This window comes from Melanerpes formicivorus, unplaced genomic scaffold (assembly GCF_026170545.1).
Source record: "Melanerpes formicivorus ecotype bairdi unplaced genomic scaffold, bMelFor1.0.p_v2 SCAF_32, whole genome shotgun sequence".
NCBI lineage: Eukaryota > Metazoa > Chordata > Aves > Piciformes > Picidae > Melanerpes > Melanerpes formicivorus.
Genome location: NW_027142384.1, coordinates 4,317,537 through 4,333,126, shown reverse-complemented (window position 1 = coordinate 4,333,126; position 15,590 = coordinate 4,317,537). Strand labels below are relative to the sequence as shown.

The following is a 15,590-nucleotide window of genomic DNA, read 5'->3' as shown; positions in this document are numbered from 1 at the left end:
GACTGAGATAACGAAGCAGTGGAGGCATCTATAACTGGTTATCTCCCTTCTGGAGCTGAACGTGAAGGCTGTGGAGCTGAACAAGCTGTCAAAGGAAAGCACGAGTGTTTTGAATCAAGACGTGCATTACAAGCAGCAGGCAGCCTGGCAGCCGTTTTCCAGGTGTTCTCCGACACGATCCCGAACGCGAACGACCAGACACGCTCCCGAGCTTGGGATACCCCTGCCCACCGGCGCTCTCCCAGGCATCACCCCATGCTCCCTGACCGCGGAGCGACCCAAGCTGTCTCATGACTGCCACGTCCGCGAGGACACCACGTTAGGGTACCCCCGGCGCCTCCACACACGCGGCTGATCGCAGCCTAGGCCGCGGCCCCCCGATAAAGCGGATCCACAACCCCCAGAGTGCCCGGCGGCCGCTGCTCCCGCCCACTCTGATCCCAGCAGAGGTGCGATGCTCGTTAACGTAGGGATAGCAGCAGCAGCCTGCGCGCGCATGAGGGAACTACTTCCCGTGCAGCCGAAGCATGACGACTGACGTCAGACGGAACTACTTTCACCCCCTCCCTCAGCGCCGGCCTTGCCATAAGAGGATCCGTGCGCGCTGCCCAGCCCTCCCCGGCCTGCTGCTCGTGGCCGGCCTCGCGCCGCCCCGCTCACCTGCAGCCGCAGCCTCCATGACCGCGGCGGGGAAGGAGCGGGGGGCTGTGGGGGAATTGACCGAAAGCCAAGCGGTGCGGCCTAGCTTGAAACGAGGGAAAAAAAACCACAAACTTCTGTGCCAGCGGGCCGGATTCCCGCAGGCCGCGCCGAGCGCCCCCGCGCTTCTCCTGTCAGTAAAGGAAATATTATTTTAATGGGTAGGGGCGGCAAAGCTTGATCCTGGCCGGGCGGCTGGTCATGGCGAATCTGCCGCGTCCGATACGGCGACTTCTTCCTGCTACGCGATGTCGCGCAGAGAGCGCGAGGGCAGGGCGGGGAAGGGGGCGGGCCCCGAGGCAGCTCAGGCGCCACCCCGCGGCTGGTACGCGTTCTTAGGGCGGCGCCTGCCCGGGGATGGCGTCTACGCTACCTCGCGGCTTGCTTCTGCTAGGATAGCGAGGGCGAGGGGCAAGGGGGAGGCTTCTCCTGTGATCACCCGAGCTATGGCAGATCCGAGCCTCTGCCTGCAGGGGTGAAATCTGCCTGCTCCACCGCCTGGCTCCGGAGCAGCCTCATCCCTGCGCCTGGACCCTGAGCATTCAGGGTGGGACTTGGAGGCATTTGAATTCACCACCGCTGATTACCAACGTCTTAATGAGCGTGGTACAACTGCGCGTTTACAAGATAACTTGACAGGTTTGGAGGAAAGTATAATTTCCACCACTTAGTACAAGTCCATAAACAAGCATCAGTGATGTAGTTCAGGTCGATACTTGTCTTCATAAGACCATAACACTTAAAATTTCATCTGAGTACAGTTCAGAAGTTTCACATTGGCCTCAGCAAACCATAGATCAGAAAACAGCAGCGGTCTAGTGGATCACCCCAAGTCTTTAAATTGCTCCCTTCCTAAGTTATGAATTTGGGTATTAAATTCCCCAGGCTTGTTTTCTTATTAGCAGCATGAAGGCAGCTACTTCATGACCACAACAGACTGTCACTGGAAGACCCACTTCTGCCTCATTTTTCTGTTCTGTTGGTTTTCTGTTTGGTTTCTACACTATACTAGTTTTATCACTTAAACTCTTAAATTATCATAAATATGCATTCATTCAATATTAACGAATTCAGTGTTAAATTCCATAGTGTCTGTTACAGTAGTTAATTTCAGTACAAATGACTGTATAGGAATCTCATTACCCTTCCTAAACATTAATAGCGGTATATATTTTTTTTGTCATACTGCAGATGTACTCAATTAGGTGTAAAGAGTAAAAATGGTGCAAATAAGAATTCATTGCAGCATTAATTACAGTAATAAACTTAAATAATTTCCTGTTGTAGGAGAAATGCATACTCTTAACGGAGAAATAACTTACAAAAATAGTTTTTTTACACATCACTGCTTATATCTCATTGTGGCAATTAAAGTTCAGCCACAGGCAGAAGACCAGAAAACTTACATATTTCTTAGTGCAACAAAACAGTTTTTAATCTAGAAAAGATCTGTATGATGGATTACAGCACCAATATTGACGTCAGAGCCCCAAACACGATTCACCAGAGCTCTGGAGCTAAGCCATCTCTTCTGTAACTTGGGCATTTTCTGACCATCTCTGCTCTATTGCACTGTAACATTACCAGTGCAATCTTGTTGATCTTCCTGCAGAAGCAGCCTCTCTACCACCACCCCATCTCAAAAAAAAACCCCAAAACAAACAAAACCCAACCACCAACAACAAAACAACAGTGGAGGCTAATGTTTGCAACTTTTCTCTTCCCACCCACCCTCTCCCAGGCCTGCTCTACCACGTGCTGAAATAGAATCTTTATCCTAACATCCAGCCTCACAGTTTTACCTTTTGGTCTGGGCAGAAAAATCCATCATACTGTTCAATGAACCAAATATCCTTAGATCAGAACTACAGCCCTGTAAGCCAGTAGGAAGGCGAGTCCCTGATACCTAACTCACCAGTATCTAGGGGAAGCAGCAGTCAAGGATCTAGCAAGCGTGGGAGCAGAGAGGTTTCTAACAGAAACGTTATTGGTACAAATGGAAGCAGAAAGAACTGAAGAAGGGCATGTGCTCAGCAGGTCACTGATACCACAGCATGCCTCAAGACACCCAGAGACAAAGAGGGCAGACAGCACCCGGAGAGGATACAAGATAGTAAATCAGCAGTGACTCACAGGGTGGGACAAGACGCATTAAGGAAGAAAATTACTGGCAGCTCCTAAACAGCACAGAAGACTCCTCCAAATACAAAGTTTGCCAGTTGAGGAACAACCAGGAGACATGGCAATGGGGACCTAGTGGCCCGAGTCCCTTGTTCTCTGTCATCACATGTAATTCCTGAACAACCATTTTTGGTCTTTAGGAAAAGGCAAGCCCAAGGAAGTAAAAATCACTTGTGTGTAAAACTATGTCACTTCTCCTAGCTGGTGTCACCTGTTAACTGCAAGCAGCATTAACCAGTCTTCTACTATTGTTGCTACATTAATTGCTAGAGATGCAGGAGTAGGTCTTGGACAGAGCCAGACCAAGCCTTGGGTCCCAGCAGAAAGACTTTTAACTGAGCAGCTGTACTCTACTGCTGTTCACCCCACCAATAATCCTTGATCAGGACTTGCATGAGACAGCTCATACGGAAATGTGTTCTTTAGAATTTCTATCAGAGACCCAAGCTAAAGGCACAAGGGAAGGAAAGCCAGTCCTTTCCAGGGGAGATGATTGTGATCTGCTAAATGACTTCTGGCCTGCTGGCCTGAATGATGGAGACCTTCATAGCAGAGTCTTTCACAGATATTCTGACCTCATGAGCAGCAACATTTAGGAGTCTGCTTTTGTCTTTTGTTTGCTCCTTTGACTTGCTGCTCTTCACCTTATGGACTCCTATTCCCCCTTTTTACCCCTCTTCCCATCCCTGCTCACTATCGCACCTACCTTCTTCTGGAAAATGTTTTCTACTAGGAGCAATAAAGATGACAGAACATTCATGCTCAGGCATTCACCACCCGTGAAAGGAGGGGATCATGGTCATTTTAGGACATGAATAATGCCCATCCTTACCTTGGCATTGAAAGAACATTCTCTGTTCTTTGAGTCACTGAGCCTTGCTACATTAAGTAGGGTGGATTCTCCTGCCAAGAAAAGTGCTTGTCCTAAATCTTTCACGTAGTTAGAACCACTGATTGAGCACCAGTATGACATGTAATTAATTACTTCTTCTATGCAGTTATTGCATACAGTTCTGCTTTGCACAATTAGGAGACTGGGGCACATTAATTAAGGTTTGTTCTTTACCAAAGATGAAAAATCAGAGCTGGAGTCTCTGAACTTTGGTGCCTGGCCCAGTCAAAATGTTCTCAGAGCTCTGTCTGTTAGAGGCCAAAAGAGAAGGAGAAAAGCTGTAACTGCTGTGGTGGCTGGCCAGGTCACAGAGCCATATTAAATCAAAGTCTTTGGAACTCTGAATCATAGTTTCCACAGCTTAAACAAAAACACCTTCAAGTTCTTCCAGAAATTCCACCATGTGCTGTCATATTAAAACCCACATAAACTCACCACCAGCATGAGTTCAGATGCACTGCACACAACAACTGATCCCGCTAACAGGATAACTACCATCAACTGTTGGTGCCATCTCACAGTAGAAAACTGATCCATGTCTATTTATTCATCTCATTCTGTCATTATTTCCTTATTGACCAAATTCAAGCTTCACCCTACCCATGCATTCTCTGTTTCCCCTGCATCCATCTCTTTGTTCTTTTTTGCTGCCTTTCAGCTCCCAGTCTCAGTTTTGATTCACGGGGAATATCGTGGTTATTTCCTCAAAGGCTCTTTCAAGGTACTTTCTGTGCTTACTGTCTCACTGCAGCTTCTGTTTAGCCAGTTACAGATAAGCTCCTGCATGCACAAGTGTTCATCAAACACAGCTACCTGTTCCCTCTCTATAGTCCACTGAGTAGTTCCTTGTTCTAGCTTCCATGTCTAGTCAGTACCACTTACTTCTAAACCAATTGTCATATAATAACAAAAAACCCTACAGAGTGCTAGAGAATACAAACTTCACATACAGAGCAAGGCAACTGTTGTTTAGGGCTTCAGACTGCATCTGGAGCTAGAATCTGTGAAGAGAGTGGAGATGCCTAACTGAAGGCACAGCAGCACTGATACCTCCTTTCCCCAGCGCCATGGCTTGGTTTTATTTACCAGCAACAGGAAAAACACTTTACTGAATTTTTGTATTCATGAGTGTGAAAGCAGAGTGCGCCTTGCTTGGCTCTTCCATAAGTGTGGTCCCACAGAATCAAAGTTTAGTCAATAAAAAGTGAGAATTAGTTCTGCCATGTACAGCTCTTATTGCCATTTGGTTTTGCACAAGGTGTTTCTGGAAACCTTCCACATCACAGTTGTGCACTGTGTTTGTGTGGGATCTCTGACTCACGTAGTGTTGCTGACATGCGTGGCCGAGATAAGAATTAGGGCTACATAGCAAAGGGGGTTGTCAGCAAAACAAGGCTCTGCCTCATTTGTTACAGTAGCTGGAAAATACTGAGAAGTGAATATAAGGTTTTACAAAGGGAATTATGAATAGATTTTTCAGGAGGATAATACTTTTGTCAAAGAGTTCGTTTATGATATAGAAACAGTGTCCATCAATTGTCCCTTCCTTCTGTGGTTGCTTACCATGACATCTTGCAGTGTGCTTTGAAAAGTCACATACTTCTATAGCTGAAAATTTAAGCGTTTGTGCTCAAATGTGATAAGTGCTTTAAAACTTAGATGCCATAATTTGAGCATCTAAAGTTAAGGAAGCATTTTACTCTAAACTTCAGTGCTTCACTTTCTCTTTTTTTCCCTCACAAGTCTTGTGAGAATAAAGCAATTTCTTTTGAAGCAGCAAATCACTATAAATGCCCCATAAGCACCCAGAACAAAAGTAAGTATGCTATTGGGGGGATGCAGGGCCATTTCATTGCATAAATGCAACAGTGAAGAAAACAAGTAAGTTACCTGATCACAGACCTAAGGATCTGCTACAGAAATATCAGCAAGAGGAAAAGAACAGAAACCAGCAGTCATGACTGACACTTAAGGAGCTTCCAGTGCTTGATGTTCCAACCTTATTGGAAAGATGAAAATCCTTTAGCATTTTATGAAGTAGAATGCATAAAACATTCAAGCAGAAGTGCACAGCTCAAGCATGACAAGCTGAATGTTTAAGAAATACTGTAAAATATAGTAATAATAAGAAAAATAATCTTCAGCTTTGTGTATGCTTGCTGCAGAACTGAAGAAACCAATCCAAAAACATTTGTTTCATTAGTAAGGAATGCTACAGTACAAATGCACTTCACTGCACATGAGTTTACTGCACTTGACTACAAACAATTTGGAGGGGGAAGTAAAATAAATCCCACTGAACTCACTTTGTTCTCCATTTTCATAATTTTTAAGATGAGCAGTTTAACCAAAATGCAGTTTTGGACAAACATGGAAGGTACGTTCTTAATACAGGTTAGATCACTTTACAAACTCACATGAAAATTGTCCCACTTCTTTCATGGCAAAGGGCAATGCAGCATGGGACAGTTGTGATCTCAGGCAGATAAATCAGTCCTATGAGCAGCACTGCCTTCACACAATTTTCCCCCTTATGATTAGCACATCAGGAGCTACAATTCTTTTCCAGGGAAAAATTATTTTATTCAGGTTTCATTCTTTAATTTTTCCTTTCAGGTAGTTAAATTATTTTAGCATAACTCATTGTTGACTTTCAAGCTAATGTGTTAATACTAATTATTTACTCCTTGGAGACCCCTTTGTGTACTCCCACTTTGAGATGTATCTTTACTGTTACTGAACTTCAAAACAAAACAACAACAACAAAAAACCCCACCCCAAAATCTGAAACCACACACAACCAAAAAGAATATTTCCTAGTATTTACTATTTTGCAGTCCCCATGTGGCTGCAATTCTTAGGGTCATTTTGAGGCCACAATAGTCCTTGCAGACATGACAGAATTTTGGGCAGAGGCAAAACTTGGCCTGTGAAGTTACACCACACCAGTTTCAGTGGCTGTGCATTGGAAGCAGGCAGCAAACCTCATTAGCCGGCAAATGGCCCAACAACCAGCAGCACTGCCACTGAAACAAATGCTCAAACTATGCTCTCAAAACACACTTGACATTAATGCCCACTTAACCATCCTGAAATTAGATATAACAGTTCCTCAGTCACAGGCCCAGTCATGTAGAATACAGATACTTCATTCCAGGCTCAACTTCTTCAACACAGGCTGTTAACAGTTTCCTGGTGACAAAACAATTCAATGATCTTCCCACTCCTTTTTCCCTGAGCTGTTAAGTCCTTGCCAGTAAATTTACTGCTGTCTAACTATACATCTTAAAACCTGTGCAGCCAAATTCTCTATGCTCAATTTGCAAAACAATCTACAATCAGAACTTCTTTAAAAAGAGTTCTTTGTAACCTGAATTAGCATGCTCAACCAGCCCACAGACACTTGTACTGAGACAACTGAGCAGGCAGAGCGGGAATGGGAGTTGTACTACCATTTTGATCCACTTTTCCTCTTTAGTCATGTTAAGAGGTTTTAAACCAATTAGTGCAACTATCAGCTTTCAATTTATGCTGTAGATACAGTCCATCACCTTCAACTCCAACTCAAGAGACCTGGGCAAACATACATTACCACATAAGGAATGTTTCATTATGTTTAAAATAAAAGCACTATTGTTTAGATGAGAGAAATATCCTAAAGTGTGTTGGCTAATGAAGTAGTTCCTCCTGGGTTTTGTAAACTGTTTTTTCACTGAGGTAAAACTCTAGTCATATTTACAGCTTTGGAGGTATTCAGTAGCCTCTATTTAAGAGAGATTCTGGAAGAAGACACAAAGGAATTGGAAGAGAACATGAAGAAGCACTTCTCAAAGTATTTTGAATATATAATTTAGGGTATTTAAGGTATTTAAGTTTAAAAAAAAGGCAAATGAAAAAGAAACACAGTCCTCTAAAAAAATAATCCAGGAGGTTCTTTCAAAGAACTCGAGAGACTAAATTAAACAAAAATATGAGGTATTTAATTTACCTTCACCTTTGTGTGAATAATATTGCCCTTCATCTTTGTTCCATTGTTTGGCCATCTGTGTGGCAAAAGTCATTCAATCACTGCAGAAGTGTAAGAAGAATTTTCAAACCCATTTATCTATTTTACCTCACTCTTGTTTTCCCATTGATTTCAAGGGGAAAACAGCTCCATCTGAAGATGTGCACTTTTGGAATACTTTCTCTAAAATGCAAATAAGATGAATACTCAGAAATTATAGGAGGTTGTTTTGCAACTAATTTTATGCTTAAGAAAGAAAAGTTGTCATTGCTTTACTGTAAACGCCTCATTTTTTTGTCCCCACTAGCTGTCAGAAGTAACTGTATCTGTTTGTTATTTTTATCTGCAATGTTTAATGTGGAGTTCTGTGTTTAGGACTGTATAATTGCTGTTTTCTTGATACAGAACATTAACTTTATGCTTCCAGTAACAACTTTATAATGAAAATGCTAATAAAAATGGGGCAGTGCAAACTGCACATTTACAAATCTCTCCAGCGCTTAGTGTGAGGCTTATCATAATTCTTGTCATCTCAGGATTGTATAGTCTACTGATACTGATTACACTGCAGAGTTAATTTAAAAATTATCTCCTGCAGGCCTGGGAGAATGGCAACAATTATAAATAACTTCAGGGGGAAAAAAAAAGAACCACCATCATACTGAAAACGCTTTTAATAATACAGGTTTTCATTTTCTCAGTGTAGCAATATAATCACTGCAGCACCTAGAAATGCCCCATATTAATCACATTTCTGCTTGCAGGTTTATACTGTTTAATCCTATTACAACTGTACAGCATGTTTTTCCTTTGCTAGGTGATGTCAGGCTGTCTGGAGACAGCAGCACAGCTGGAACACTGTGCAGATGTAAGTGGTGGTTTTCTTTGTTATTTAAAAGACTTTTTGATTGGGGGTTGCTTTCTTACACTGGCTGCTATGAGACAAGAAAAATATGGTTTAAAAAATGGAAATTAAGAATTGTGTGCCGTTTCTTCAGTTAAGTACAAAATCAACACCATGCAACCAGACTGAGATAGAAATGTATGTGAGAACACAAATGTTACCAGAAGCTTTTAAAAATGTAACATTGTCAAAATAGAAGATTATTTATGTGTGTATTAAAAAGAAAACCCACCAATCAACAAACTCTAAACAAAACACACCCCTCTCCCCCTTGCCAAAAAAACCCCAACCAAACAAAAAAAACCCAACACCCTGAAAAACACAACCACTACACAACACAACACAAAACCAAAAACAGAAACAACCAGCCACCTCCCCACACCCCCCAGCTCAGAGTCTAAACATCCCCATCACTGGAGGTGTTTAGGAAGAGACTGGATGGGGTGCTTGTTGCCATGGTTTAGTTGATTAGATGGTGTTGGGTGATAGGTTGGACTCGATGATCTCGGAGGTCTCTTCCAACATGGTGAATTCTATTCTATTCTAAACAGCTCCCTGCTTTCATTCTCTTCACCTCTACTGTAATTCAGGAAAAGAGGAAATCTGTCTGGGCCAAACAGGAAAAGTCATTTCATAGTGCAAATAGCATATTGGCACTACCACAGAGTGGTACTGGAAAAAGCAACAAAGACAGGTGTAGAAGAGAGCCATCTTGTTACAATATTCCTGCTGGGAAAGTTGCCACAGCTCTCACTGAACAGCAAGCTATTTATAGGACAGTATTGCAGAGAGGAAAACCAGCATCAATCATGCTGATTTTGATTTATTACCTCTACAGAACGGATTTGACAATCATGATATACCCTAACTGCAAATGATACAAATCTGACACTTCCTACATGATTTGTATGATATTCAGTTGATTAGACATTGCATCATACGTTGGGCTTCAGACTACTTCTCTATTCTTGATCTTGAACAAATTTCTGCAAGATTTGCACATCATTAAGTACTTCATACTTCAGGTTCTCTTCTAGGAAGGTGAGAACCACCACCACTACCTACCTAAATAATTTTAGTTCCTCCATTTAAATAATATATCTATCTGTATTTTACATACAGTCCACATACACTGTGCTACTGAAATGCATGTTTTGTACTTTATTTACTGCTAGTGCTTTCTCTCTCCTCCCCACCTCCTCCCCACCCCACCACACCCTCCTCCAATAAGCTTAAATAGAATATGAAATGCCTTCATCCATCAAGCTCAGTGAATCAGGGAACTGTAAGTTTTTTCAGTACTTGCTGATTCATTACTAAAACTGCTTTAAAATTACAAGAAATTATCCATACATTAATATATGCCCAGGACTTTCACCTGGAGAAGGAGAAAGGAAAAGTAATGGGGATTTCCTTATAAGCAAATAAAAGGTAACTTGCTTATTGGAAGTTTTCTTTTTCTGGTAAAAAAAACCCAAACCAATACCTACTAGTTACCAAATTGTAGTACAAAATAACCACTGCTAGTTATACTCTAACAGTTTTCTATCAGATACGTACAACTGAATGTTTCTAAATCAAAGACAGCAGTGCCTTCTCATACAGCACTACAGAATTCAGGCAGCCTGCAAGAGTAGCATTCACTATCCCTATTCACTTAACTGTATTTTTCACAGAAGACAATAATCAGAGAATTTCTCATTTTGAGGGATTGCAAGTGACACCTTTCAGAATCTTCATCTCACAGACAACTCTCAAGCCACTTCCACTAGTATTTGAAATCAAAAGGCTGAGCTTGGAGCAGTGGTGTCTGAGACAGGCTCTCCTGGCTCTGTATGAATAAACAATTTAGTATGTGGAAAAAATCTGCAGCTAAGTTCTTCAGAGCCTGTCTGCCTACAGCTTCTGGAGCTCTTCAGAAGCATCCAGACTTCCCCACCAACTGCAGAAGGAGACGGATGGGACTGCTGTGACCGGCTAAACAACACTTTAAAAGGAGCACATACCTGTGTATGAAACAAGGTAAAGAATCTAACTTATGTAATATTAATTGCTCATTAGTCTTTGCATATTATAACTTTCACAATTATCACAGCCCAATAAATCACTCTGACATAAATATCAATAACAGATAGCCTTAAAAAGAGAAAAACTGTAAATAGGTCCTTTTTCAGTACTATTGCTTGACTGGCAAAACATCCTATCACCTCTTGGTTTTGCTCCTTATGAGGGAGGAAGCACATGCACTGCACAGTGGCTGTGGAAGTTCTAATGATGTACCCTCCCATCTCTCTTTCTGATGAATTTTGAAGGTCATCTAGAGATTACGCCACAAAATGTTTCAAAGGAAAATTTGCAGTTTCCTAAAAATCACAAATAGTGTTCATCTTCTGAATACTTCAGCTACTAAAATGCAATGGTAACAACACTGAAGTGGTTAGTCTTCAGGAAGTCTGTAGGAGAAAAAGACTTCATCTATCTAATTTCCATCTACTAAACGTGACAGAGGCTTCAGTTAAACACTTTAATTGGTATAAGCCATTTGAATTTCCTTGAATATTACTCCTTCAGTTTAAGCTTGCACCTTCAGGTTTCATTGTGCAGTATCGCAAAAACAAATCAACTGTATGCTCTGTCTGGGATTGTTCTCTTGGCCTTGCTACCAGAGTTTTCTTGGACCAAGAATTATTCCCCACCCCAGCTCCTCCATGATAAAAATGTGTTAAGTATCTTTAATTTGCAACTCAAATGCTCTTATATTTGCTCAAATTGGGGAGTAAAATAAAATGAGTTGTGGTGCTTGCCTACCTGAATATTTCCTCTCTTAATGGAGTGTTCTTCAGGTAATTTTCTGTGTTATTTTAACAATGCCTGAAAAACGAAGCTGTGAAGATTTAGCTATTACTTCTTTTTGCCTCACTTCTCTTTCTCTGAGAGAACAGCACAGTTGCATAACACATGAACTACAGTCCCTAAAAACCATCTGCTCAGTCTGCTTTCATTAGTACATCACATGACAGGTTCTGGGGTTTATTTTTGTAACACAGACACCATTACTTAAACATCTAATCAAAATTCATGAGTTTGGTTTCCATGTTTGCAGAGGGAAACTACATTAATAAATTAATCACCCTTGTCATTTTAGCTGTCAATTCTGCAAAATTTGTTTAGCTAAACTCACTTATGTATTGTGTACACTTCACATGCTTTACACAAGTGTTTACTTTTGCTCAGATTTAGTATCTCCTGATACATTCCAAACCTTAACTGTAGCCTGATTATAGTCTCATTCATATTAATGAAAAGTCAGAAGAAAATACCTTAAATATCAGGAAAGTCATCCAGATGTAATGGAATTTAACAGAGTTGGAATCTGGCCTTCAGTTGCAACTATAGATTGAGTTAAGTACTCTCATGTCAGCACTACTATTCTGCTATAAAACAACCATCAAATCTCATTAACAGGTGTGGGGTGTGACTGTGATCAAGGCATTGGGAGCCATTAGTTTAGTGTGACCTCGCTTATCTATTTTTCTAGCAGATATACTGCGTCTGAAACAAAAATTCAGGAAAGTTCAGTACTCCTGAATGTTCCAAAATCCCATCTCGATGCACTGGAGAAAATTCATCTGAGGACCAGCAGAACCTTCACATACCATGTAATTCTCATGCACACAGGCCATGTCTGTAAGAGCTTCAATACCACAACTGTCAGTGACACATTTAGAGCTTGGCACAGCACGAACTCCCACATGCTCATTGTCACAGAAATGCACATTTCAGTCCTCTCCTGACCCCTCAGAGGTCAGGAAAGCTTCTCATCCCCATCACTGAGGATTCATTCCTCCCTTTTCTGTATCATAGAATCATAGAATTGTTAGGATTGAAAGGGACCTCAAGGATCATCTGGTTCCAACCCCCCTGCCATGGGCAGGGACACCTCACACTAGATCAGGTTGCTCAGGGCCGCATCCAGCCTGGCCTTAAAAACCTCCAGGGATGTGGCTTCTACCACCTCCCTGGGCAACCTGTTTCAGTGTCTCACCACCCTCATGGTGAAGAACTTCTCCCTACATGCAATCTGAATCTACCCATTTCTATTTTTTTTACCATTCCCCCTAGTCCTATCATTACCTGAGGCCCTAAAAAGTCCCTCCCCAGCTTTCTTGTAGGCCCCCTTCAGATACTGGAAGGCCACAGTAAGGTCTCCCTGGAGCCTTCTCTTCTCCAGAATGAATAACCCCAACTCTCTCAAGTCTGTCCTCATAGGAGAGGTGCTCCAGCCCACTAATCATCCTCATGACCTTCTCTGGACACATTCCAGCACTTCCAGATCCTTCCTGCAATAGGGGCTCCAGAACTGGCTGCAGTACTCCAGGTGGGGTTTCACCACAGTGGAGTAGAGGGGGAGAATCACCTCCCTCAACCTGCTGGCTATGCTTCTCTAGATGCAGCCCAGCATGTGATTGGCTTTCTGGGCTGCAAGTGCACACTGCTGGCTCACATTGAGCTTCTCATCCACCAGCACCCCCAAGTCATTTTCTTCAGGGCTCCTCTAAAGTCAGTCGCTGCCCAGCCTACATTGGTGCTTGGGATTGCCCTACCCAGATGCAGGACCTTGCATTTGGTCTTGTTGAACCTCATGAGGTTGTCATGGGCTCACCTCTCCAGCCTGTCAAGGTGTCCTCATACTAAAGCCACCAAAGACATGATCTCAGATTCTGCCTTACTGCTATTTGCTTCTCAGATCTCTTCCTTTATTGCTGAGGAGGTAAGTAGCAGTGAAAAAGAATTCCTTAGCTATCTTGAAAGCCAGTGCCTATACCTAGGGAACCAGAGCAGCTGCAGAAGTGGAAATACTGGGAATATTTTGTCTCCATTGCAGACAGGAGAGAGGAAACCACCTACAGTAGCTATAGCAGCCATACTTCACATACAGTGTGCACTAGTAAGATACCCTCTTTCATGAAATCACACTCAGCTGTAATGTTTTTGTTGACTATTAGCACTTAGTTGGAATCCAGGTTAAGGACAGATTTGCTAGTTTATAAATTCATTTAAATTGGAAACACCTCAAGAAAATATTGACAGATTGTGTTTTCTGCTAGTTGGAAGGCAGATCAATTTATTAATATCTGGGAAAATGTGTTTATTAAAAAAAATGCATTGAGCTATGTTCTTGTATGTTTTCAGCATGTTTTCTCTCTGAAGTAAAGAGAATTCAGTTCACAGAGCTTCTTTCATTCCTGTCACCTCCCTTTTTTCGTGTCAAAGATAGGGCTTGTGTAAAGTTTGGCAAAATAAATATTTCACTTTACTAAAATAGCAATTGTTAAGATAAAGTCATGTTTACAGGAAATTATTTCTCTGCAGAGAAAGTGATGTTATCAGATGACAAGTGATCCAGACTGACATAAGCTACATGTCTCTCACTGTGATTACAGGGCCTGAGCATGGTTTCATGGGTTAGGCTTTCCTTTCAAAGATGCACATTAGGGGTCTGCTGCTCCCCAACAGAGGAGAAAAAAAAAACCAACAAACAAATAAGAGCTTTCCAGGACTGTCTGAACAGACTTCAGCATCAGAGCTAAGACACTTATTACTCATACTCAACTACTATAGAGAAATGTTGAAGATCTAAGTATTTTTAGCTACGCCCTTATTCACCACAGACACAGAACCACTACAAAACCTGAAGTGGTTAGAACTGGCAGAGCTGCTTAAGGAGGAGTGCATTCCAATTACAGGAAGAACAATAGACAAGAAAGGTGGGTATCATTGTACCTTTATTTATGCATTTGGATTTTATAAAGACAAAGCCAGGAAGGATTACCCAGACAAGTAAATGCATGTTTTCAATATTGCCATTAACCCCCCAGCACTAATTGTACCTATGTGTTTTTCAATAGAAATTTAATTTTCAGCTAACATTAAGTGACTTACCGTTGCAGCAAGATCTACCTAAAACAATCTTATAAGTCATGCTCATTGTATCCTTTTCCCAGCTATTCATCCAGTGTTGTTTCATGCCATCACTGGCACCATGGGATTATGGCTTATCTGCTTAAAAATAGAATTAAAAAAAAGAAGTGAATTATATGAATTAAATCAGTGCTCCAAGTTCTGCAGTGGGGTTCTGTTTTTAAGCTTGGAACCTCTGAACAAATACTCTAGGTTAGAGGTTTAATTCTTTTACATTAGCACAAACTAGAATGACAGACATCAACTGAAAAATATGGGTGAGGAGTAGTAGCAGAATTACTGTATTTAATTCTCAAGTTAAGATTTTCACAGAAAGGAAAACAAGTCAGCAGCTTACACTCTTACAATGCCTGCACGTGCAGCCAAGCACATGGAAGGACGTGTACAGACACAAAACTAATGCTCTTATCAAATCCTAAAATAAAATTAAACCCTCCCAATTAACCAAAAACCCTAAGCAACACAAAACCAAACAGGAAAAAAAAACACAAAACAAACACAAGAAAACAAATCAACCAACCAAAACCAACCAACAAAGCCAAAAAACCCAACAACAAAACCAAAACAAAACCCACAACCACAACAACCAAAAGAGAAAACAAAATCCAAGGAAACCTCAAATGTCAAACACCACAAAAAAAAAACATCCCACCCAAACTCCCAACTGTTTGGCTTATCATTAGGAATTTCATCTCATGATACTGGTTCTGTCACTTCTCAGTGAATGTCCCTTAGGAGAAAAATTTAACATCCTAAATCTGAAAACACTCTAGAACTCAAACTACTTTCAAAATGTTAACTCATTTCAAGCTTCAATAGGTTTTCATTTTTATTACTCCTACTTAAGTATCCCATCAAAAGCAGTCACAACTGTTCTATTACAACCAAAACCAAAACCTGAAAAACAGTGAGGCTCTTGTTTTAGG

At 41.5% G+C, this 15,590-nt stretch overlaps 1 protein-coding gene across 2 annotated transcripts in view; it reads right to left on the bottom strand.

Annotated features, from left to right (window-relative positions):
• Positions 1 to 11,581, bottom strand: part of ZFAT (zinc finger and AT-hook domain containing) — a 78,017-nt gene extending 66,436 nt beyond the window's left edge. The window contains exon 1 of one of the 2 annotated variants that reach the window (XM_068155486.1): positions 11,491 to 11,581. Coding sequence is in view for 1 of the 2 variants with exons in the window: in XM_068155485.1 (XP_068011586.1) it covers positions 661 to 679 (19 nt within the window). In the remaining variant the exon portion in view is untranslated. Of the gene's footprint in view, positions 1 to 660; positions 958 to 11,490 lie in introns of those variants that run through there. The other variant, XM_068155485.1, reaches the window with a different exon arrangement.
• Positions 11,582 to 15,590: the final 4,009 nt, after the last annotated feature.